General features: G+C 39.5%; 1 protein-coding gene across 3 annotated transcripts in view; it reads right to left on the reverse strand.

Moving 5' to 3' along the window:
• WNT2 (Wnt family member 2) overlaps positions 1–27,034 on the reverse strand; it is a 63,645-nt gene that overhangs the window by 15,916 nt on the left and 20,695 nt on the right. For all 3 annotated transcript variants that reach the window (XM_069107088.1, XM_069107089.1, XM_069107090.1), the window contains one exon: positions 16,129–16,393. In XM_069107088.1, coding sequence (XP_068963189.1) covers positions 16,129–16,393 — 265 coding nt within the window. The remainder of the gene's footprint in view (positions 1–16,128; positions 16,394–27,034) is intronic.

Here is a 27,034-nt window from a genome sequence, read left to right on the forward strand (position 1 = left end):
TCTCACCCATGCCTGGAGTACTTTCCCTCCTTATTGCCACATCCTAGTTTCACGTCTCAACGAGAAGCCCACCTCCCAGAGGGCACCTTTCACAGCTCCTCTTAATTCTCATGCTTTTCTTCTCTTATTTCCTATGTATCTTGTACTTAACTCATCTGTATTTATTTGTTTGCTTATGGTCTCCTCCATTAAATTGTGATTTCTTTGAGGGTAGGGACTGTCTTTTGCCTCTTTTTTGTATCCTTGGTGCTTAGAACAGGGCGTGGCATATGGTAGGCACTTAATAAAGGCTTAGTGACTAACTTTGACACCCTGACAGTCACTTAGTCTCTCTGGGCCTCTGTTTCCTCATCTGTTAAATATGGGGATTGGATTTGATGACCTCTATGGTCCTGAACAGTTCTAAATCAATGATCCTGTGAGACCCTTCTGCTTTGAGGGCCATCAAGTATGCCACTGGATGGCAATGGTGGGTCTTCAGAGGAGGAAAAAAAGAAGGAAAGAAGTTAGGAAAGAAAAGGAGAAGGGAGGAAGAGAGAGAGAGAGACAGAGAGAGATAGAGAAAAATAAAGAGAAAGGGAGAGGGAGAGAGGGAGAGGAAGAGAGAAAGACAGAGATAGAGACACAAAGAGAAAAAGAGAGAGACAGAGACAGAGAGAGAGGAAGAGACAGACAGACAGATGACAGAGACAGACAGACAGAAGAAGAGAGGACAGAGAGTGAAACGAGGAAAGGGCCAGAAAATGATGGGAAAAAAAGCAGAGAATATGGTGGCAGCAACAAAGGTATGATAGAAGAGAAAGTACTGAGCTTTGAGGCAAGAAGTGAGTTCAAACCCTTCCTCAGATACTGATTAGCTTTGTTACCCTGTATAAATTACCTAGCCTTTGTCAGCCTCAGTCACTTTATCTGTAAAATGGGGAAAATAATCTCACAAGGCTGTTATGAAGATTAAAATGCAATTACCTATGTAAAGTACTTTGCAACCCTTAAAGTGCTATGTAAATGTTACCTATTATTTTTGCTGGTGCTGCTGTAGTCATCTCTGATACCATGGGGTATGAAGGGAAGTTTCTACACCCTTAGTGATTTTAACACCATTTATGGGCAAGATAATGGTTAGAAATAGTGGCAGCTCTTATAAATCACCATATAGGGATCTTAGATCTATTGATCAATTGCCTCAAGAGGTGATTTACCTAATGATTTGCACCTTTATGTAATATAGCCTTCTGAGGACAACAGAGGGTTGGAAGAGAGAGACAGCTTGATGTAATGGAAAGAACACTTGTACTAAGTCAGAAGAACCCAGTTCTAGTCTTGTATCTTCCACTAACTTTTAGCTGTGTGACCTTAGGCAAGACATTTTGCTCTTCTGAGCCCTAATTTCCTCATTTTAAAAATGGATATAAGAACATCTAATACTGTCAGTGAGGATAAACAATTACTATTGTCCTAGGGAATTATAATTACAGCACCACAAATAATTTAGAGCTAACTACATGTATTACGTTGTAAGCATAATTTAACACATCCAAATATTTGGTTAGGAGAATGCCATGGTAACCGGTTGAAACTTGATAGCTAGGAGAAGAGAGGATTTGTCTAGACCTTGTTCTATCACTTACTAGCCCTGTGGCCTTGAATGACTTGCATAACTCCTCTGAGCCTCAGTTTCCCCATTCTTAAAACGGGGATAATAACATCTGCCCTTTCTATGTCACAGAGCAGTTGTGAGGATCACATGAAACAACACAAAAGCCTGGAAAACTACAAAACACTTAACAACTGCAAGATGTTATTATTATTATTTTTAGACATATATTATGCCTACAGACCCTGCTTCCCTCCTAGCTTTTCTGCTCAGTGGCTTCCTGAAAATCATTCCTTGGACCTCAGATCATTAGGAAAGATCACAGAAATTTAGAATAAGATCTGAGAGCTTACTACCTTGATGCTATAAATCTTGTAGCTTACTACCTTGACCCTAGGCCAATTATTTAACCTCTCTTGGCCTCTATTTCTCCCTCTATAAAATCAAAGGTTGGACTTCAAGATCACAGATCCTTTCCAGGTAAGCTCTAAATCTTTTGACTAATCCTTTGAGGTAGGGAGGGGCCAGTTATTCTTCCCATTTCTATGATGACCAAACAGAGGGAAGCACCCCATGATGGAGCACAAAATGGAACTCAAAGGTCCAAAGGAACCTCATCTTTCTGGCTGCAGGTCACTCTCTTCATTGAAGGTACCCACCTTCCCTGCCTTTCCGCTTTGCCTGGGCTGCTTGACTCCTTCACACAGCTCTTGGATAAGTCAACAATTCTATTGCTTCTGATCAGAAAGAGGACCACCTGACCTTGCCATTTGCCCATCACTGCCTCCTAAAGTCTTCCAGGCCTTATTGTCTGTCCTTCTTCTGAAAATCTCCAGCACTGTCACCCAATCTATTGTTGTAATCGAAGGACCTTACTATCCATCCCAATACTGCATCCTTAGACTCTGGGACCTTTCCATGTGCCCTGAAGCTGAATTTTCTTTTATGTGTTAGCTTCTCTAACTAGATTATAAGCTCCTTCAGAACAGGAACTGTCTAGTTTTTTTTTTTTATTTATATCTCCAGGAGTTAGTACAATGGCTGTTACAGAGTGAGCCCTGAATAAATTATTTTTCATCCATCCATCTATCCATTATAGGTGTTGGGAAAGGTCATTGAAATTTAGCCTAATCAAATGATAACAAATCAGTTCAGTGAATACCTAAACAATAAAAGTCAAGATTCATACACACACACACACACACACACACTTGTGTATGGAACACCTGAGTTAAAATCTGGCTTCAGACACTTACTAGCTGTGTGACCCTGGGCAAGTCACTTTACCCCATTATCTCAATTTCCTCATCTATAAAATGAGCTGGAGAAGGAAATGACAAACCACTCTAGTTTATCTCTGCCAAGAAAACCCCAAATGGAATCATGAAGAGTCAGACACAACTGAAAATGACTGAACAAAACAGGCATGTATATGTGTGTATATATATATACACACATCCATATATATGCACATGGATGTATGTGTATGTATATATGTCTGGGTATGTATGTATACATATGTGTGTATGTGTATTATATATTATTATGTGTCTTTATAAATGTTGCCTATCTTTTCATCTTTTCTCCTCTGCCTTTTAAAAAAAGTTTTTTTTAATTTTCCACCCAGGTGAAAATGATATTTCCCTTCTCGATTTCTGTCTCCTCTCTCTCACACTTCTCTCATTCTTTCTCAAATCACAGGAATTTGTGTATATATGACGTTCTTCCCTCTCAGAAATTCCTTGAAAGCAAGGTCTGTGCCCCACCTATCTTTTGAGTCCCCAGCTCCTGGTACAATGCCTTGCACAGGAGACATAACTAAACGAACTACATAATGTCCACCAACAGCAGTCAGTCTAGAATACTATTCCATGAGTACTGGCATTGGGATCAGCTTTCCATGGGTTGTGAACCCAGTCTGCTGAAGTGTGATTCATGTGAAACGAATCTGATATCTGACAGCCCCACATCGAAGTCGGGCAGCTGCCAGCCAGGTATCCCTCTTTCAACAGGCAACGAGTTAAACAACTGTTCCTCTCAATTTCTCTCTTGAACTTGACTGGAGAAAAGGTTGCTCTGTTTGCTCCCTGGAGTTGGCAAGGAGACCGCAGAGTGACCCTGGTCTCAGGTCAGCACTCTGACATTATGAACTGCTGAAAGTGGCCTGTGATTAGGTGCAGACCCCTTCTTAGGAGGCCAGAGGGGCATTCCTCCAGTTGGAGATGAACCTATCTCTAACTTGAAAGGTTTCCCCTGATTTCCAGATGCCTAGTGCAATAACCACAGAAGATAACGGCAGAGTCTACAGAATAACTGTCCCAGAAAATCCAATTTTCAAGATCTAACCTGCAATTTGATGAAGCCGCTGGTCTGCAAAATGTCACATGGACAGCAACATTGTGGAGTTGTACTCTTAGGAACCGAGCCATGAGAGGTAATATTTATAGATGAGACATCCTGGCTTTAATTCAACTGAAGAAGAAAATATGGGATAAAAGTAGAAAGGGTGCTGGATTGGGCCTTGGAGGACCTTGGTTTGAATCCTAGCTCTGCCACTTATCACCTGGATGTTATAATCTGAGGCCTCTAGGCCTCAGTTTCCTCATCTGTAAAATAAGGAAGTTTGAATATGTAATAAATTACATATGTGTAATATATAATGCATACATACATACATATATACACATGCATCTATTACATTCTGGGCCATCTTCGTGACTTTTGTCTTGCCACTGGAATTCAACAACTCTGAAACAGTCACAAATGAATCAATACGTCACCCAAGGATGTCATTGGTCCTCTTTGAAAACAAAGAATGAACGACAAAAACCACCCTGTATATATGTGCATAGACATATAAGTATACACAAGTGTGTACATACACACACATATAATATGTTTAACCTTATAACTTTCATCACCTTCATGTTTTCAGTTTGCCATTTCTTGGTATGACAAGACGTACCAAGATATCTACTTCTTGGAAATTTTTTTTAAGGGATGGTTGGTGTATGAAGACGGTATGATGAAGAAAGAGAAAGATAAAAAGATTTGTGAACAATTGGTTCTAAGAGTGGACCTAATAAAAATGATGAAATTTCTGACATTTCTTTTCAATGGCCTCTCCTCCATCCCTTCTTCTGCGTCTTTATACCTTTAGAAAGGGGTCCCTTTAGGTACCACACCCTCATACTGTCATCAGACAACTCAGACCTCTGCCTCCCCCACCCCTGAGCTTCCCCAGCCAGTCTGCCCTACTAGACAGTTTCTTATCTTTCCCTCCTCCTCCTTACAGAGCTCATCTCTGGTGTCTCTGGTCTCATTCCCATGGGGCCTTGTAGTCTGGTTTACTAAACTCAGTTAAAATAATTTAAGGTAAGGTTTTAATGTCCAGTAATAGCCTTAATGTGTTGCCTCTTCAGAGATTATCAAGATTAAATTATAGAGAAATTTGAGCTTTAATGCTTTCTTAATCGATGGCTGCTTTTAGGCCCACTAAAATTTACATTTACATTTCAAAAAGGGTCTTCTGGAGCCTTAATGCAAAGGAATGTGGTAACCAAACTACTTGTGGTTGTGAAAGGAAAGAATTAGGATATTTAGGCTGTGTCTCCACTCAACACACACATCTCTGAAAAAATATCCAAGCAAATTCAGTTGGCTATTTTTAAAAAACATATTGATATTTAAAATGAGGTTACTGACCATCTAACTCACACCCAGCAAAGTATTTAGAAAATGACTACTTTAACATAATTGAGCTTTCCCTCATTCTTGTCCCCTACATGCAACAAAAAAGAAAAAAAAACATCAGTTTCTGTGTTCATATAACATTAAGGCCAAGTTATTCTGAAATTAGATGGGGAAACTAAAATGAGAAATCATATATTATTTGATTTAAAATGTACTATAATCCATTGACTTTCTCAGAGCCCAGGTATCTGTGGTTAGTAACCCAATTTCAACATCTGGTAGTCCCATTTACTGGAAAATAGGTTCTTCTTGGTGTGATGTGATATTCTCTTGCTGGTCAGAGATTCTATTAATGATTTATATACCTTATGGGAAAAACATCTCCTATTTGGCATTTTCATTACATAAAAGGAAGTAGGCTGGTTGTGTAGCAAGACTGAAGATGGTCAACCCATGGACCAGAGGAAGTCATCCAGCACATGGGGTAGACTCATTATAGGTATTTCAGGAAGGGCACCAATAACTATCAGTTATACAAGAGGATAAGAAGGTATGCCTGGGGATTGTGATCTGGTTGGTGTAGAAAGCATTCTCAGAGATGATATCAGGGATATGTCAAAGATCAAAGAAAAAGATATAAAAGGAACCGTTGTGGAAGGGTAGAAGTAGCATGGATTCGGAATCAGGAAACCTGGGTTTGAACCTGAAGAAATCACTTTTCCTTTCTGGGTCTTAGTTTCCCCATCTATAAAACGGGGGTTTTTAATTGAGTGGTCCTTAAGCTCCCTTTCCAGCTCTACATTCCATTATACCATGAATTTAAAATAATAACTGTCTCTGGCTATGTCAACTTGTAGTAGCCTGGACTTTTACCTAACTTAAGAACATTCTACAAAATAGGAATTTCTTTTTTTTTTTTTTGCTTTTTTTGGAGGGCAATTGGGTTTAAGTAACTTGCCCAAGGTCACACGGCTAGGTTGTTTTGTTTGTGTGGGTTTAAGTAACTTGCCCAAGGTCACACGGCTAGGTTTTTTGTTTGTGTATGTTACGTCTGAAGCCAGATCCAAACTCAGGTCCTTCTGACTCGAGGGCCAGCACTCTACTCACTGTGCCACTTAGCTGCCCCAAAATAGGGATTTCTACTAGACAAAATCCTTTTTGCCCAGTTAAGCCTCTGTCCAGGGTCAACTGGGGAGAGGTTGGTGCTTCTGCAGGCAGATCTTGGAAAAGTTTTTTTTTTTTTACTGCAGCAATATCATTATCCAATGATGGTAAAAGCATAACACTAAAACATGAAAAATGAACATTTTAATTAGCTACTTTATTCATGATTCAATCCCCTCTGGGTCATAAGGATCTGTCATGGTCACTATAATTTAAAATAAAAGTAATGTCTTCTCAATAGAATACAGTTTGGATAAGCAAATTCTTTGTCATTCTTATGGCTTAGAAAAGGCAAAACATCTTTTTAACATATAGTTGGAGTTGGGTTTTGTGGGGGGAGGGAACTAGCTCTGTGCATCAGTGTAAAAAGCTCTAGTGAGCTATCTGCCTACCTATCAATGCAAGTTGTCACCTTCTCTGCAATTTATACTTTTAGCTAATAACAGCATCGCATTTAATGGCTTTCAAATCACTTTGCTAGTATCTTATTTTATCCTCACAACAACACTGGGAAGCAGATGCTATTATTATCTCCATTTTACAGATAAGGACCTGAAGGAATAGAGAAATTAAGTGACTTGTCCAGGATCACACAGCTAGCACATACCTGAGGCTGGATTCAAGCTCATGATTTCCTGACTCCAAGTCCCAAAGCTCCTAGAATACTGAGAAAATAAGTGATTTTCCTGGAGAAGTGTGTAATTTTAATAAATGAAGTGTCCTTTATGCTACTTCTCACCTACAAATCATCCTGTCTTTTTGCTCATTCTGGCAGATGCCAGTACATTCCAGAAATAGGACTTAAGTCTAGGGCTTCCTGACTCCAAGGCCAACTCCCTACCTACTACATCCTGCTGTCTCTCATTATATGTATATTCCAAGCAATTGAATGGGACTGCTAGGTAGTACTATACTGTGAAGAGCACAGGGACCGGAGTCAGGAAGACTCATCTTTATGAGTTCAAATCTGGCCTCAGATACTTAACTAGCTGGGTGACCCTGAGTAAGTCATTTACTCCCGTTTCCCTTAGTTTCTTCATCTGTAAAATGGACTGAAGAAGGAAATGGCAAACTCCTCCAGTATCTTTGCCAAGAAAACCTCAAATAGGGTAGTGAAGAGTTGAACGTGACTGAAAAAACGATTGAGCAGTAACAAAATCATCTAGGAACTCTGACAGGCACCTACCGTATGCCTAGCTATGCCAAACACTAACCAGACATGGCTGAAACAATTACGTTCAAATTCAATTTTTTTTAATAAATCAGTGTCAGCTATGGTTATGATTGAGATAAGGCAGAGCAGAGTTAAAATAGTAAAGAAATCACTGTCTCTTCTTAGAAAGTCAGTGAATATTGTTGTGCCTGTATGCCACGCTGTTTAACATGAGGCAACAGAAGCATCCTGGCATGGTAGAAAGAGACAAGTCTGCAGTTTCAGCCCTGTCTCCACTACTCACTTGGTTCTTTCACTTTCCTCTCATTCTGCTGTCCCCTGTTAGGAACAAATTTCCACAACCTGTTTCCCTTCCAATCTCGGTGGTAAGGAATTAAATCAAGCACCTTCTTCCTCAACCTCCACCCTTTTAATCTTGGAGTTTATCCTCTTCTCTCCTAAAACTCTGCTGGTTCCCATTATGGCTTCTGGAGTTTCCATTCCATAAGGAACAAACTCTTCATGCTATTTTCATCTTGATGGCTTTACCAGAGAGATTCTGCCTATCCTAGGAGACTTTGCATCTCTGGCAGTCCTCTCCAGCATTGGCTACTCTCTCATATCTCTAGTCCTGGAGGGAGAATCGGAGTATTTCTTGTTCCCCATGGCCCCATCCATCCAGACTTTTCCTTTGCTAATGCTTGTTCTTCCTTTGAATTCATTCTATCAAAATGTATCTCCCAATTCAGACCACCATGGCTGTTGTCTAGCCCAGGTATTCTACTACCTTTTTCAAAATGTTGGGTAATGGTCTTCCTTTCCTTCCCAACTGGTGACCTCTGTAATGCGAATGTAAATTTTAAAGATCTTCCCTGCCCCTAGGCTAAAGTGCACCAGAAGCCTGGGGAGGGAGGCTTGTTTTTCAGTAGATACTTTTTGATTGGCCAGTGGGTCAATAAGATTGTTACATTCTCTGAGCCAGGAGAAGGCTATATAAGCCCTGATGTGTAGCTTTGTTTTGGGACTCACTTTGAGAAGTGTTCTGTGATTTGATCTGAATTCTGGGAAGCCGTTGTTGAGAGTCCCCCGGCTTTGAAAAACCCAGAATGTGGAAACCCAGATGTTGACTGGGTATGGATGTAATGGTTGGACAGTTTGGAAATCTGTCTACTTGATGTTTCTGTCTTGATAATTATGCCTGTATACTTTGAGGTTCAGGGTGCTGACCTTTTCTCCTGAACAAGGTAAACGATATATGTCTGACTGATTAAAGTAAGCTTGTTAACCCATTTTGAGTTGCTTTCCTTTAACAAAGCAGATCCAAGAACCTGTGGTAGCTGCAAACCCTGAGGACGCTTGGGGTGCTTGCTGCTACAACCTCTTACTATGGTACTTCAACATACATATGAATGCTCCTCTAAACTGCTTACCTCCCAGTTCCTCAATCTTTTCTCAATCAAATCCCATGACTTACTGCTGCATTCCATGGCAGCCACACATGGCCATGGTCATATCCCAGTTTTCACCATCAAACATTAAGTGTTCTATTTCAATGATCAAAAACTCATAATCTTCCCTACTAAACCCCTTCATTTTCTAAACTCTTCTACCTGTTAAAGGTACTATTATACTCCCAATCACCCAGGTTTGCAAATTCAGGTCAGGTCCATCCTTGATTCTTCTCTTTCCATTTTCAAATAAACCTGATTATTATGATCTATCAGCGTAGGGGTGTGTGTGTGTGTGTGTGTGTGTGTGTGTGTGTGTGTGTAAATGATTCCATTATTCCACTCCATAAACATGTAACACTGTGCCTCATAATCATTATGTTTTGAAAACCTGGCACAAAATTTCAGTTTTCGTCTATTTGGGACTTTGTTCCCAATCACCAAGTCTGTTTCATTTTGCAATTTCATTGTAATTAATTCAGAAAGATTAACATGCTCAGAGTGTAACCTGGGGAGTGATTTCAGTGGTTTCAGTATTTATTTCTCTATTTCTGGCTAGACTACAGGTGGTAGACCTCTACAGAAGGGGGACCCAAGCTGGCAGCCTTGGTGGTACCACTGCTTATAGACTGGGGCACAATTTTGCTCTTATTTTCCAGCAGAAAATCTGCTGCACCTGGTGTTCAATGTAAAAAATTGATCCCACCCTCTGTGGCCTGGCAGAGAGTGAAAGGTGAGGGAACAGCACGTTTGTAAAAATCAGACAGGTGTGAACAGCTGCCGATTTGAGGCTGATGGAGGTACTGGTAAAGCGCATCAGGGAGGTAAGGGTTCCCCTCTGGGGAAGGAAAATGTGAAGTTTTAATAAATGAAGTGTCTCTTACACAACCCTCACACTACTTCCCATCTACAGTACAAGTTGTTCTATGTTTTGGCTCATTCTAGCAGCTAGCAGTTCCTGAACAGGCTGAAAAGAAAAAGGGTGTGTGATTATTGGCAGTTCAGAAGTGGCTCAATGTGTTTTAAAAGGCTTTCAAAAAATGCCTTATTTCTCACTCCCACCATCATTTTGTAAAGGAGATCTGGAATTTGCAAAGTGAGAGAGAAGAAGCTAGATCCTTCTATCAGCCCTTCATTAAGATGTTTAACTATTCAAGACCACTTGGAATTTTTTCCCTAGCATAGGTTTTTACTTTTTTTTTTTTTTTGGCTAAGAAAACTGTCATGGGATTGTCTCCTATGACCACTGAAGCAGTGACACTGAAGCAAGACAAAAAAAAATTGAGTATAGAAGGCAGATAGTAGTGGTGAAAATAAAGATTCCCTCCCCCCGCCATGATAGACTTACTCTTCTTTGTGGAATAAAGTCAACAAATATTAGCTTTCACTTGAATGATATTTTGTAGTTTGCAAAGCACTTTTTATAAATTATCTTAATCTTCCCAACCATACTTTAAGGTAGGTCTTACAACCACCATTAAACCCATTTTTCAGATGAGGAAACTGAATCTCAGAAGCTTGACGTCATTTGACCAAGATCACACTGTTCATAAATAGCAAAACCTGGGCCTTCTGCCTCCAAAACCTGGGCCTTCTGCCTCCAAAACCCAGGTTTTCCCCACTGTAATATCACTTGAAGGCCCGAAGGTCTTGCACTAAATACTTTGGGGGTGTATAAAACCCTCAGGAACTTCACATTCTGGTTTGCCTCAGTTTCCTCATCTGGGGATAATAATAGCACCTGCTTCTTTAGGGTTATTATGAAAATCAATTGAGGTAATATTTGTAAAGTACTTAGAACAGTGCCTGAAATATACTATATAAATATATACTATATAAAAGTATATCCTATGTAAATATTAGCTATTATTAGCACAATTATTATTAACTATTATTACTGGAAAAGGGGCAGGAGAGTAGGAATTATGGCATCCCACATAAAGGGAAGAACATTATCAAAGCACCAAATCACAGAAGCACTAGTCATGTACGCACACACGATCTAAGCACAAGTCATGGGGAAGAGTATTTAGAGGCAAATGTAAGGCAAGAACAGAAGATAAGGCTGGAAACAGATCATGAAGGACCTTCAATTTCAGGGTAAGAAGTATGGACTTCTCTCAATGTACCAAAGAGGCACTGGCATTTTGAAGTGGGGGTGGCTGGCTCCTGGGCTACCAAGACCATGGCCCTTAAGACATTGAAAAGTACAATGCCAGCCCACCTGGTAAATTGTCTTACCTTGTCAGAGTTTCTCCCTAATGAACTCTGCCATGATATTAACTGAAAAGAAAAGCCACTTATCCTGGTCATTCTGAAACACCAGAGATAGAAGAAGCAGCTCCTGAATGGTAGAGAAGGTAGAGCACGGAGGATTGGACCAGGGAACTCTAGAAAGACCACTGCCTCCTCATGAAACCTAACCTCAGATCCTAGGGAGGCCTTCCTGGAAGATTAACTAAAATAATTTATGGAAAGTCAGGATAGTGGACTCCTTTGAGGCATTTGGATGAGGCCATCTCTAAGATAGCTTAGGAAGAAAGAAGAAGAGGAAGAAGAAGAAGAAGAGGAAGAGGAAGAAGAAGAAGAAGAAGAGGAAGAGGAAGAAGAGGAAGAGGAAGAAGAGGAGGAAGAAGAGGAAGAGGAAGAAGAGGAGGAAGAGGAGGAAGAAGAAGACCACCTCTGAGTAACTTCATTTTGTAGCTGGATAACTTGTGTCCACAGTGAAAGACTGTTTCCGTTCAACTTTCCTAGGATCTTGTCTCAGTCTGCTCAGGAAATTGAATGTACAGCTTTTCTGTTCATCCCTCATTCTCTGCTCTGTTGTCTTTTCTTTATATTATAAAGAAAATCCAGCTTGCTGAATTAGCTGTGGTTCAGCTCAGATTCTCCTACCTGGCTGGGCTCAGGTTTTCCCCACAGATTGCTAAGAACAGCTAGTAAACTTACTTCCTTGAGAGTATCCACCTTAACCTGACCCAAAGTAATATCTCAGAGCCAATCTTTCTCAGACTGGCCCCAGCTTCCCTCTGCCAGTCTTTCCAGTAGTTGCTGACCAATGTGACATTTTAGCTTCCTACCACTACCTGGCAAGATCTGATACAGAGAATGGAAGGACCAAAGAAATGCTACTGGAAGATTCATATCTTTGGTGGTGTGATGTCAGTTTTTATGGTAATGAAAGATGACTTGGCCCATAGGGGCTATCCCAGTCAGTGTGATCCAGAGCTCCCATGGAAACTTCCAAGGGGCATTGGTGACTCAACATTTGGGCACATCTGAGATGATGAACTTCCCGGCCGCTTCTGGTGCTGGGGTGGCTTGGGGTTGAAGGACATGGGTGTTTTCAAATAATAAAGTGATGCCCTCATTTACTGATGAGCCAGAGGAGCCAATGACTCAGTGGACCTTTGGAAAAGGAGAGATAGCTTCTTGCTCATTTTTTCCTGCTCTTCTGTTTTTTTCTACTCTCCCCCCATGGGAGTGAGAAGATGGGTTGTGCTCTCTCCCATTCCTGCTACTTCTCCATGTAGAACATGAATTCATCTAGTTCCACTTGTGGCTAGTCCCCTGGGTGCCTTTTCCAAATTCTATTCACTTTTCTAGATGATGGAATCTTGTTCTTGAGGTGGATGTGATCCAAGCTTGGAGTTGAGCTTGTGAGCTTGAGAGATTTCAAGGTCCTGGGTCCAATGGAGAGCTGACCAGTGGCAAGGACAGCTGTTATATTAACAAGTCACTAAAAAAAAATTAAAAAAGGAGGATCCCTGGCCTGGCTCGATAGAAGACATAAACTTTGAGGAAGATGGTGCAGAGCAAAGGAGAAATGTATAATGCCTAATTAGCAGTGCTGAAAAGTGCTTTGTGTTTAGATGATTTTAAGTATCAACATTCTGGACTGGTATAACAGTAGTTAGCACTGTGGTTTGTTTTATTAAAGTCTTACTGTCAGCTCACACTTAAGAGAGTCTTTTGTGCTTAACATTTCTTTTAAGGGTAGCAAACAAACTGTTGTCCCATACTTGACTCATGTTGTGTCTTGTGTACCTTTATACTCCCCCACTCCCACACTTCTGGGAGGGAACTCTGAACATGAGTCTAAATCAAAGTTTTAAATAATTTATCTCTGGGGTATCAGGATGAAGTTAATCAGCCAAGAATGTGAAAAAAGGGAACCTAACCCCTCTCATTAGAGACCAGGCTTCTTCTAGGGTGGAACCCAGGGTGGACTTCAGCCCTGGATCCAAAGTAGAAGGGCCCCTTAGCAAGAGGAAGGGGGAGAAATGCCCCAACCCACGTTTGTCAATATTAAATCAGCAACAGGGACAGAAAGGCATCAGCAGCCGAGAAGCCTCCTGCTCTGTGGGTGACACCTCAAAGGTGAGTGATTGATCAGCATCAGATCTAGCAGAAGCCAAACTATTTCTCAGGTGTGATTCAATAAGGAACAGCAACAGGTTGTAGAAGCCCTTAATAGTGGTGAAGTAGATGTATCCTTCAAGAATGGAGCCATTTTTTCCTTAGTGTACAGTGGCAGAAGCAATGAGGAGTGTTCCTAACACAGACTGGCATAGGCTGTAGGTTATGCAGTCCCTGTAATGACAGTCACAAGGACATAGCCCAGATGAAGCCACAGCTTATCTAGCCATCTGTGGCAGATGCTTCAAAACCCCTCCCCAGCATCATTAATTGGGATGATAATTATAAAACATGGGTGTCAAATACACAACCCAACACTCCCAAGTACTGCATGAACCAGATCAAAATATAATTGGGAATATTTACCAAAATAAATACGAATACAATAAAACATCGATAATATTTCATTTTAAAATTAAGTCAACACACGGCTGCAAAGATCTGCATGTATGGCTTAGTGGTCTTCTATCTGATTTTGACACCACAGTCTAGGACACAGTGAGGTTAAGAGACTTGCTGAGAGTCAGGAGATTTGAGGGCCATTTGGTGGAGGAGAGTTTGACACCTCTGTATTACACCAAATAATATTATTTAAGACACTTTGCAAATCTTAAATGTTAATTATTGTTATTTTCTAAATGTGTAAAAAGGGAGAAAGGCATTCCTTGACACAATAACTGTTAAATAGTATCAAATGTTCAGAGATAAAGAAACAACAAAGTCAGTCTCCTGTTGAGTCATTTTTCGGTCTGAGTTATCATGACCCATTTAGGGTTTTCTCGGCAGAGATACTAGAATGGTTTATCATTTCCTTCTCCAGCTTATTTTACAGATGAGGAAACTGAGGCAAACAAGATTCTTGTCCAGGGTCATACAGCTAGGAAGTATCTTCACCAGATTTGAACTCATGAAGATGAATCTTCCTGATTCTAAATCCACCTGCATCACCTAGCTGCCCCCAGTCAGTCTCCGCATAGCTGTATTTGTGTCTGTATCTTCCTACTTAAACAAAGCCTAACAACACAGAGTTTGAGGCTGTACCCACACATTTCACAAAAAAGTGAAAAATGAAGCCAATTAAAAAAATAATTTGTTACTTGGTCTATATGATCAATCAATCAATTAACAAGAATTATTATTACTGTTTTTGGAGGGGGAAGGGTAGGGCAATTGGAGTTAAGTGACTTGCCCAAGGTCACACGGGTACGCGTGCATGTGTGTGTGTGTGTGTGAAGTGTCTGAGGCCGGATCTAAACTCAGGTTCTCCTGACTCCAGGGCCGGTGCTCTACTCACTGTACCACCTAGCCACCCCAGCAAGAATTATTGAGCACATACTTGGTGCCAGGCTTTGCAGGCCACTATTAATACAAAGGAAACAGGGGAAAAAAAAAAAACAGTTCCTGCCCTCAGAGAACTTACATTCTAATAGGAGAGAAACATGTAAAACTGAGAACATACAAGATAAGTTGAAATTAGAAGATGACTGGAATGGGGGGTGAGGGGTGGGGAAGATAGGAAAGTAATCCTGAAAGCTGCAGGACTACAGTTAAGAATACATACAACCACTGGCTGGTTTTTTTTTTTTCACTGAAGTGACTTAAAAAAAATACAAAGGGGATTAAATAATGAGTTTAGTATAGCATCAGGGACAAAAATGGTCAAGTGGAAAGATCATGCCCTCTAATCCCTCACATGTCTACTGGATTTCTACGATTCAAATCTTTAATCAAGATAATACAGGTAATGACAAAATGGACAGGTAGCTACTCAGACATATGTCGACAGTGATGGATCTGCTACTGTGTGAAGAAATGGAAAAGGAATCAGCTGAAAGTCGCAGAGTGACATGATAGAATATCAAGTAATTTGCCCTCAGAGAGCAGATTCATTGTAATTCCTTTAATTATATTAAGTACTCTGAAAGCATGTTGATTTTCTAGTTTTCTTAAAAATTACATATTCAGTTCATTACTCCTCCCTTTAAAAATTTTGTTAATTATGTTTCCATTCAGAGCTTTCTTCTCTGAGGACTGATACAGCCACATCCCAGAAATTTAGTATGTTAACTCATTGTTATCAATCTTATTCACATATCTATTAATTGTTTCTATGATTTGTTCTTTGGCTTACTCATTATTCAGAATGTCATTAGTACATCTCCATTTAGTATCTTCTGCTTGGGTACCCTAAATTAATTTCAAAGTACACAAGAAATATTTACCTATTGAGGGGCATGGATATTTGTCCAAAATCCTCCAATATAAAGACAATGAAATTGTTTTGCTCCTGCCCTCTATAAGTCCACACACACACACACATTACACCTATGTATATATACATATATTAAAAATATATCTATTTAGACTCCTTTGATGTAAAGGAACCTTTAAACTTAAACCCTATACAATATGCCTCCATCTTCCCCAAAACTCTGGTTCGTTATGGCAATATAGGTTTTATGAATCCTTGTTCAGTTGATTTAGGAACTCTTTCTCCACTTTTGAATATTAAATGTATAAATTATGTGAGCTCTAGGTCTGACAGAAGCAACGAAACAAAATTATTCAAAGAATCAGTTGTAGATATGGGGCTTTAATTGAATGGTGTCACCTGGGAATCTAAACAGTGACCCCTACAAGAAGTGACTTGGGCTTACCGGCATCTCGGTCCCTGATACAGTAGTCTGGAGAGTTTTCAAAATAGACCAGGTCATTTTTAGTTGGCTTCTTAAATCTCTTGTTAGCCACAGTGAAACCAGTGCCATCTTGATTCATGACCACCTGGATGGCCCCGTTGTACTTCTTCCAAAGATAATCTCCTGTCTTTCTAAAGTCAGCCATGGCCAGCCAGCAGGTCCTAAGGGTGCAGGATCCACTCACCCCATGGCATTTGCATTCTTGTTTCAAGAACCGCTTCACGGCCTGTTAGAAAAGGCAGCAAAATATCAGCAAAGATAAATATACCAAAGTACCCAAGTAACATGTATTACATTATCTCTTCTCCTCCATGAATTTAGTTGTGGCACCTGAAATCCCAGGATAATTTTTGAGGGGTGCTTTATAGCAACAGTTCAAAAACTCAACCAGTGTAGAGAATGATAAGGGAGGGTTTGGTCAATGCTATTTATTTATTTACCAAGAGAGGTAGGTAGAGCTATGGAACCTGTGATTTCACCCACCCATTAATGAAGATCTGCCACTGGTCTATAATTTATAGCCTTAGAAAGGTCCATGGAACACCAAGAAGTTAGATGATGTACCCAGGATCAAAGCCCATTTGTATCAGAAGTCACACTTGAATCTAGGTCCTTGTAATTCTGAGTCTAGCACTCTATATACTCTGCCAGGTACCCTGTCTTTCCTAAAATTAAGGTGGGTGAGGCGGGAGGAGGTTTAATTCCATTTGGAACACAGATCTAGAGTTGGAAAAAGGTCATCTAACCCAATCCCCTCATTTGCTAGATGAAGAAAATGAAGCCTAGTATTGTTAAGTCATTTGCCCAGGGTTACACGGACAAGAGGTAGGGTTAAAACCTTGGCTCTCTGAGGCTAAAAAAGTGCTCCTTCCACTGGGCCACAGTGCCAGTCATCTATATGGTAAACCTTCACCTGGCAAAAGAGGCCAATCCAAAGTGGTGAAAAGAATGCGTTATAAAGTCTTTCCTAAAGAAATGAAGCTTTAATATTTCACATACCATGTATAACCTATATTAAATTGCTTACCATCTCAGGGAAGGAAGGAGGGAATTTGGAAATCAAAATTTTAAAAATGAATGCTAAAAATTTTTTACATGTAATTAGAAAAGAAAATATTATTCAAAAATACTTTATTAGTTATCATACTAATAACTCACTTGAATAACATACTATCACAACTTGAATTCCACTAACCAAGCCATTAGCAAGTTGGGTTTCTTTAATGAGTAATTCTTAATTAGCACATCAATTTTATGTATGTGGCATCCTTTCTGGGACACATTTCCAACTTCATAATCACGGGTTTCAAGATAGGGTCCCCAAAAGAGTGGCTACTTTCAATTCCAGATTCTAAGGTACTCTGTGGGTCTGTTTTCCTACAGTTATGGTTCCTAAGCCCCCACTGGTTATCTTACCTTTAATAGTCAGCCAGTAGATACAATTAGCTCAAAGCAAAGGCATTTACTAAGGTGGCATAGTAAGAAGAGTAGCTACAAAACATTTCCCCATAAACCTGGGGCATACTTTCCCATAGATACACACAGCACCTGTGGGAAGAGTGGGCACAAATTTAGAGTATAATGGTAATAAGGCACACATGTGGACAAGGCAACTCACACCTCTGGTGCTTTAGGGCACTAATTGTTTTCTCTTCTCCTGGATTTCTCATGGGGCTTTCCTGTGAGGTGGGGGTCACCCCACTGGCCTCCCTCCCCAGGTCTGATCTTCCCTAAAATTCAACTCTCAACTGCCAGTATATTGAATCCATAGTCAGTTTTCTCACAGTGTTGCCAGAATCCTACATCCTTGAAACTGCTTCTCACCTTAAATCCTGCCTTTCTGTATCTTTATAGAGAGGTCTGCTCTCTACCTTGAATAGCTGGACTCTCTGAATTGTTCCCTACTGATGTCTCCTACTGGTCAAATAGTGCTTCACTATGAAGGGTAAGATTAAAAAAAAAATCCCTGTCCTACAATCTAGATGCCCTAGTAGAGTCACACGGGTCACATTCTACAAAGTTTTTCTCTGCTCTCCATCCCCTGAACTCTAAGACAGTTCAAGTATCTCCAGGACATGGTAAGATCATCTTTATAAAGGCTTCTAGGGTTTGGGACCAGTCTTTTCCCAATCAATGGCAGGCTGCCATCGAAGGTAAAGCTAGGAACTCCTTCACATTTCATAAAAGGACGATGAGGGACCAGAGAGGCATTTGCACTTCATTATCATATTAAGACTCATTACCTTACAGGTACAGCTTACAGCTCTCCCTTACTTTCTATGATTCCATTAACTAATGTGTGTAGTGGAAGGCAATTCCACCCCCACCTCCTGTATATGAGCATCTCTCATGTACTGTATTACAAAACAGTTGGCTCTTTTGAACAGGTTAAATAGTCACTTCAATTACATTTATATAATTCATTTACTTAGCAAAGTCATATGTAGAGATAGAGAGATATAGATATATATTTAAAGGGAGTCCAAAGCCTTTGGGCATGGACAAGAATTTAATGGATCAATTGATCAACAAGCATTTATTAAGTTTTTACTATGTGGCAGACAAGGTGCCATTGTGTTGGGGTATACAAATATGAAAGTGAGATCTCAGGGATCTTACATTTGAATAACATCGTCTCAGTCAAGGAAATATCAACATATACACGTGTATATATGTGTATATATTAGGCATATATGTATATACACACATATATACATATCTCTACATATACAGATATACATATATGCACATATTTGGATATAAAGCATTTCCACACAGTTTAAAATCACAGGACACTATGATTAAGAACACTTAACAGCTAGGAGAAATCAGGAAAGGCCTCTTGAAGGAAGTGGAATTTGAACTAGGCCTTAAAGTGAACTAGAGGTTTCAAGAAACAGGAAAGGAGGGAGAGCAATCCAGGCATTGGGGGACAGCCTGTGCAAAGGTATGGGGGCAGGAGATTGTTATAGAATGCCTGACAAATGCTCTTTTAATCTACAAAGACACAGCCCCAAATATCTCCATACTACTTTTTGTTTTTCACACATATACAGAAAAATTAACATAATAGTAAGGGCCAGTTATCCCCAAACCCAATTCCCTATTATTCCCTAGTTATGTGTCTGAGGACAGCAGGGTGGCATAGGGAAAGAGTGCCTGGCCTGGAGTCAGAAAGACTCATCTTCCTGAGTTCAAATCTTGTCTCAGACACTTAGTAGTTGCATGACCCTGAGTAAGTCACCTAACCCTGTTTGCCTCAATTTCCTCATCTGTTCAATGAGCTGGAGAAGGAAATGGCAAACCACTCCAATATCTTTGCCAAGAAAACCCCAAAAGGACATGACTTAAAAAGAACTAAACAACTACAACAAAATATGCGTCTATAGGTACTTTTGCCTCAGATCTCCTTTCACCCTTCTTTTTCTTCCCAGTTAACCCACTAATTGGTTCCACTGGTCAAAGTGTGACTAGCACTATATTCTCCCTGTGTAGGCTCGTCTTGTGTAGCTGGGATGTAACATTAAGGGTCTAAGGAAACCAGAATAATCCTCCTAAGGCAAAACTAAAAGCCAAAAGATGAAAAGGGGAATTTTTTGGAGAGTAAAAAGGAGGAGGAATATGCCTGGGAAAGGAATGACTGAGAGCCCTCCAGGAATAATGATCTATCAGATATTTCCCCCCTTCTGGTTTTATTGCCTCTCCTTCACCCTCTCCCCAAGGGTATAAAGGCATTTCCTTGGGTCCTGTGACTTAAACCCAAGACTCTCATGACCCAAACTCACCAAATACCTATCCCTGGCCTATTAAAATAATCAGAAGGCACTCTTAGAGGGTTTGTCATGATGATTTCACTCTGTCCATGGCCTGTCATGTAGATTGGGGCCTGGAGAGCTCTAGTGGATGAGACCCTTACTCAGGAAGAAGTGAGGGTCCAACAGGCTTCTCATAACCAGCCTGACTACAACTTCATTTAATATATTGAAGATAGTCCATTTAAGAAGACTTAATCTAGGGGTGGCCAGGTAGCACAGCGAGTAAGAGCACCGGCTCCAGTGTTGAGAAGACCTGGAGATCGAATCCCGGGCTCAGACACTTAGCACCCACCCAGAAATAATAACTGGCCGTGTAACCTTGAGCAAGTTACTTAACCCCGATTGCTTAGGGGTGGCCAGGTGGCTCAGTGAGTAAGAGCACCGGCTTCAGTGTCGAGATGACCTGGATCAAATCCAGGCTCAGATACTCAGCACCACACCCAGAAATAATAACTGGCTGTGTAACCTTGAGCAAGTTACTTAACCCCAATTGCTTTAAAAAAAAAAAAAAGACTTAATCTACCTATGCAAGCACAGCTAACTGTGTTATCCTAATGAAACCATCTGGTCCCCTTTACCACGGGGTCACTTCAGTGACTTGGAGATAAAATTGTAGTTTTTGTTCCCTCTTCCTTGCAGTGGAAAGAAAACACTTAAGGAACAAGTGTTCCTGGAACTATTTGCCAGCCAAACCTAGATGTGGCTATGTTTGTAGATAGCTTCCAAAAGCAAGGAAAACTGTGAATTCCCTATCACTGGAAGCCTTCAAGTGGGAGCTGGATGGCCATTTACAGAGCAGAACTAGCATGGAGAATCATGACTAGAGGAGAGAGATATAAAAGTGAGTCCTTGTCCTGGAAGAATTTATATTCTAATGTGGAAAAAAAAAAGCTCCAATACTGGGCAGTGGTCAAGGGAAGGAAGTTTTGGTTCAGCTTATTACAGGAATTGTGAATGGGAACTATAGGGCAGCAGATTATCAGACCCTTTCCAGGAGCAATGGCAGTTTTTATTTGATTATCATTCATAGAGCAAAAGATCCAGCAGTGGGGACAGGGGGTGGGAGGTGGAATGTGATGGAAAGATGGCCATGGTGGGCAGGCCCTGGATTCTGGGTGACAGCTGGATGGGACATGATAGCTGGATGAGATATGAAGCATTGACTGGGGCTGGCTAGATACAATGGGTGGATGTGAGTTTTCACTCACTCACCCACCCACCCACCAGGACAACAGGGCCCCAGGGTGGAGTCTGAAAGATGAACTTCTGAACATCTTCCTGCCCTTTCAACCTTTTCTCATCCTCGTCCTCTCCTAGCGTTCTCTAATCTCTTCTCCACCCCTCTACACACATGCTATGCTTTCCTGCCTCTGGGTCTCTGGCTCACATTTATCTGTGCTAAGAATCCCTTCCCCCCTCTGCTTTTGAATTCTACCAATCCTGTAGAATCCAACTCAAATCCATCTTCTCTACAAGGCCAGGACATGAACCCAGGTCTTCCTGGTTATGAGGCTGGCTCTCTACCCATTATTCCTTGCTTCCTTTTAGCTGCTTAATCAAAACTTGTTAAACTGAATAAAATAATAGATATTCAAATATTTGTTGGATGAATGAATCCAACTACCTGCCCTGAGGTGTGCCTTATGAAATTTAAGCACTTTATCTGTTCCTGAAAAGCAATAACTATTTAACCAATGAAACTGGTTTAATAATAATAATAATAGCTAACACTGATATACTTTAAGGTTTGCAAAGTGCTTCACATATATACTATTTCATTTGGTCCTCATGATAACCTTGTAGAGTAGGGGCTATTATCATCCCCATTTCACAGATGAGGAAACTGAGGCTGAGAAAGGATCCAGGGTCCAGCTAGAATGTGGGTGAGGAAGGATTCTACATAAATAAAATAATTAACTTAAAATTAAATTATCAAATGCATTATTAAATGGATTGCTAAATAAATATTAAATAAACCAATTAAATAAAATAAACACAATTACAAAATAGCTCTCAGGTCTGTGTAAGCCTCTCTTCCTACCACTGTAAGAGTGATGGAATATCTGAAAAGAGAGAAGAGGGTGTTAGGAAGCATAAAGCTAATCATCTAAATTCATTAACTTAATTGTTGGTACTTGAAAATGTGATCTTTGGTTACTGACCAACAAGTGGCAGTAATACTGGAGCAACTTATCCATCCTGACTTCTTCTCCACAAATGAAACCAGAGACCTTAACAACAGCAGCAACAGCAGCAACAAACTAACACACACTAGATGCAAAGTCAAAACTAAGGCAGGGCATGTGGAGCTTTTCCTAGCAAAGGAAATTTAGAGGGCGCCATTTTCTCCCCCAATGGGTGGTCATGGGTAATTTAGTTGCTGGCACCAGATGTACAAACAACCAGACCACCAAGACTATTGTCCTCCTGTTTTCTGAATCACTTGTCTAATTTGGGTGGGACTTCCTCTTCCTTGACCTTAACTTCTTCTGCCCTGAATGCCATTAAGACTTTTTGTCTTCACTCCTTGTACACATTTTTTTAAATGATGTTTACAAACCAATTTCAAAACAAGGGTTTTGGGAGGCAAAGCCTCAGCACATTTTAGTGATAGTGGTTTGAGTCCCTAAAGGTTCTGTTCCAGTGTTTACTATTCTTTTCACCTTATAAACTGAGGCCTTTGCAAGGGCAAAGGGGCTTATCTAAGGTATGGGGTGAAGGAAGGAATAATATCCTCTTATTCAGTATTTAATAAATGTTTGCCTTTTAAAAAACATAAAATTCTCTAAGTTTGCACCCTAATTACACGGCATATGGTTGTCACAGCAACCCAGAGGGTTTCTTTCATTCTTGGAGGATTTTCTTAGAGGACTTTGAAAGTGGAGGTCTTTTCTCCAGGCCTTTCATTTTCTTTTTTTTTTTTATTGGAGGGGGGAAGGCAGGGCAATTGGGGTAAGTGACTTGCCCAAGGTCACATAGCTAGTAAGTGTTAAGTGTCTAAGGCTGGATTTGAACTCAGGTCCTCCTGACTCCAGGGCTGGTGCTCTATTCACTGCACCACCTAGCTGCCCCTCTTTCACTTTCGCTAGTAGAAAAACCAGCTTGTATTTTCTGCATAGCTATTACACTGGAGATCACCATTAAATCACAGATAGACAAACCCTCGGGTCTCTGCTGTTCTCAGGGCTAATTCTCACAGTGAAATGCTCTGGTAAGCTTCCTGCTTTCCAGGTCAGTTCACAGGGCACCCAGCCATAGAAGGATTCCGAAGGAGGTTTAGAGAGAGGGTCTTTCCTTAGGACATGCTCTTAGCTTATTTAGCTTCCTTTGATCCTAAAGGGTAGATTGTTAACAAAGAAAGGGCTGATGTAAACTGCAGCTTCCTTCAGCTGTTAACGAGGTAGAAACCCAACTTTCATCTAATCCTCATATCTTCCTTTCTCTTCTCTCCTTTCCCAGTACATCAGGGATTTCAGAAACCTGAGTGCATCCTGCCCTGCTTCAATCTGGAAGTGCAGCTGGACTTCAATTAGCACCTACTATGTGCACAGCCACTATGCTAAGCACTGGGATACAAATAAGAAAAAGAAAGATAGTCCCTACCCGCTACGATCCAACAGGAGAAGACAATGAATGAAAGGAAGCTGAAGAGGGGGGCAGGGGTAAATATTAGGTTCTGGGGAATGGAAACCAAGCAGAAGTACTTCTGCATTAATTTTGGTAGGGTGGTTGAAATTTTTATGTTTTTAGGTTTCTTACAAATGTTAAATGTTAACAAACACACACACACACACACACAGAAAAGAAAAAAAAGAGAATGCTTACCCTCAAGGAGGTTACAATCTAATGGGAAAGGACAAACAAAAGAATGGGCATGGTAAAGAAGTCAAAGAAATCCAAAATGAAAGCAACCAGAAAAAACAAAGAAATCCATAATAAGTACAACGTAGTAGGAAATGAGATGTCTAATGAAATGCCTCTTCTTTCCCCCCTCCTTCAGTGGAGACTGAGTCACCAAATAGGAAAAAATAACAACATAACTTTTAAAAATTGTTTAATGAACAAAACTGGAACTAGAAAAACATGCATAAAATTGGAAAATACTTTTCAAGAAATTGCATTGGTAAAGAAAGCCTCAGTTTCCTCATCTGTAAAATAAAGATATTGAACTAGATCCCTTCCACGTCTCAATCTATGGCCTTGTGTCTATAATGAGATCCATCATTAGTTTAAAGGGGAATAAAACAAATTGATAACAAAAGCAGAAACATGGAGAAAGCCTCAAAAAATCTGAATTAGGGAATACAATCAATGGGAGATAAAATTCATAGGCAGAAGGTATATTGGCAACAACAGTAGAAAATGAAGCAAAACAAACTCAAAGGACAATTCAGCTGAGAAAAGGCTCGAAGAGTTTACGTGCAAAGATGATCGATTTTGAAGACCAAGTTTAAAGAGATAATATAAGAATCATTGAATTACCTGAAAAAAAAGTCTAACCACCATTTTCCAAGATATTGCCCAATAAATTTCCCTAGAACTAGTTAGATCAAAAGATAAACAACAGAATTCACCCTACATCCTTAGAGACAAAAGTCAAATTTCTCTTACCCAGACTGATTCTATCCAAACTTCATAACTTCATAAATATAAAGGATTTTACAAGTGCTTAAGAAAAAGATTGCTTATCAAGGCATCCCAATTTGAATCCCATAGGATTACTCATCATGAGAAAACAAAGAAAATGCTGGGAAATTATTTACAACATTGACAAAGAGGATCTGGTTTGACTCTGGAATCCTTAACCTAGTGAAACCAGGAATAAAATACAAAGATAAAAATATATATATATTCAGTTCTTTATAACATTTCTGGACATTTCCACAAGGGAAAATATGTTGCTTAAAGACTGTGGAAAGTAAAAGTGCGTGGAGTGCAATTCATTCTCACCCTGGTACAGAATACTTTTCCAGGCAATTTACTAAGTTGTGTTAGGCTGGAAAATTATTTCACGCCTTCCTTTAGTGGGTTCTGCCATTCCAGAATTGTTTTGAGGTGTTGTTTGAAGGGGAATTTGAGAGAGAACAGGCAAGTTCCTGCCATCTCTTCCATCTTGGCTCCACCCCTCCCCTGTCCTAAGCACCTTTATAAAGGAAACACTGAACTACAATAGTATTTAGATAGAAAATATTAGTGGTCAGAAATTTCAAAATGTGACTTTGGGAATCTGCTAAGTTAAACAAAGATGAAAAAGAAGTTATAAAATTGGGCAACAATATGGAAAAAAATTAGGTTTGATAGTTATATTGATAGAAATTAATGGGTGCACTGGAAAATTTTTTCAACTTGAATATACAGGGGGCATTTTTGAAAATTGACTTCAATCTGAGGCATAAAGAACTCATAAATAAAAGCAAAAATCAGACATTTAAAATGCTACTTTCATAGACCTTATGCAATTAAAATACTAATCAGTAAAAGAGATGTGATTAAAAGATAAAAGTCTAAATGGTGACTAAAATGATTTGCTCAAAAAGATTGTGTCAAAGATGAAGTAATAAAATATATTTAATATAACAATAATAATTCTATAACAAATTATGAGGTGCAACCAAAGAAGTGCTTAGAGGCAAATGTATTTTGAAGAGATGCTTACATTAACAATCCATTCAATGATCACTTCTGAAGCATTTTCACTGTACAAGCACTATGGATACAAAGTGAAAAATGAAAGTCTCTAACCTGAAAGACTTTACATTCTACTAGACAAAGAGAAAAAGAGAAGGCTAATGAACTTAGTTCTTTTTGGTTAAAAAAAGAAGAGAGAATGAATTATAAATATCATAATAAATCAGCCTCATTAACTTAATAATACCTAGCAATTATGTAATGCTTTATGGTTTATAAAGCAATTGCAAATATTATTTCATTTTTATCTCCTCAAAATTATCTACATTTATCTCCCCAACAACCCTGTGAGGCTGGTGCTATTTGTATCTACATTTTATAGATGAGGAAACTGAGGCAGACAGTGATTAAGGGATTGCTCAGGGTCACACAGATTGCAAATATCTGGGACTAGATTTGAACTCAGGTCTTCCTGGTTCCAGTCCATCACATCTATCCTACCACGTAGTTGCCTCAGAAAAAAGAGATTATGAAAATCAAAGGAAAAAAGTAACTATTTAAAGGGCTAAAAACTGATTTCATAAAGAAAATCAAGAATTATTTTTAAAGAGCAGTACAGTTGATAAAACACAATAAAAATGAAGAGGGGAAAACCATAATATCTGAATAAAAAAATGGAAGGGGGAATTAAAGCATATGGTGAAGAAATAAAAGAAATTATTGAAGAATGTTACATACAAGTAGGTTCATTTTATATCTCGTATATAATGAAACTATAAATATAAAAGAAATTAATGAGTACCCTTAGAGATATAAACTCCGCAAATGTACAAAACAAAAAGAGGTATTTGAGACAAGCCAATATTGGAAAAGAAATTGAATTGGCCTTCACTAGGACAAGATGGATTCATAAATGAGTTTTATCAAACATTTAAATAAAAAAATAATCCTGGAGTGGCTAGGTGATGCAGTGAATAGAGCACTGGACCTGGAGTCAGGAGGACCTGAGTTCAAATCCGGCCTCAGTTAATACTTACTAGCCATGTGACCTTGGGCAAGTCACTTAACCCCAATTGCCCTGCCTTCCCCCCTTCAAAAAGCAAAATAATAATAATAATCCTAATGATATATAAACTGCTTTCAGAAATAGAGATTCCTACCCATTTCTTTCTATGAGGCAAATATGGTTCAGATATGCAAACCAGGGAAAGAAAGAGCACTACAGATGAATATCATTAATGAATATTGATGTAGAATTGTTAAGTAAAAATTTAAAAATAGAACAGAATATTTCCAAAAATTATTCCTCATGATTCTAAAAAGCCATGACTTGAAAGGAATTATAATAGAGAAAGAATATATAAAAATAAAAAGCTTTTGAAGAATAAAATTCGATGTATCCTGAAGTAGAAGGAAAAAAAAAA

This window comes from Petaurus breviceps, unplaced genomic scaffold (assembly GCF_028583685.1).
Source record: "Petaurus breviceps papuanus isolate PSGF00001 unplaced genomic scaffold, PetGlider_PUasm1.0 84, whole genome shotgun sequence".
Lineage (NCBI taxonomy): Eukaryota > Metazoa > Chordata > Mammalia > Diprotodontia > Petauridae > Petaurus > Petaurus breviceps.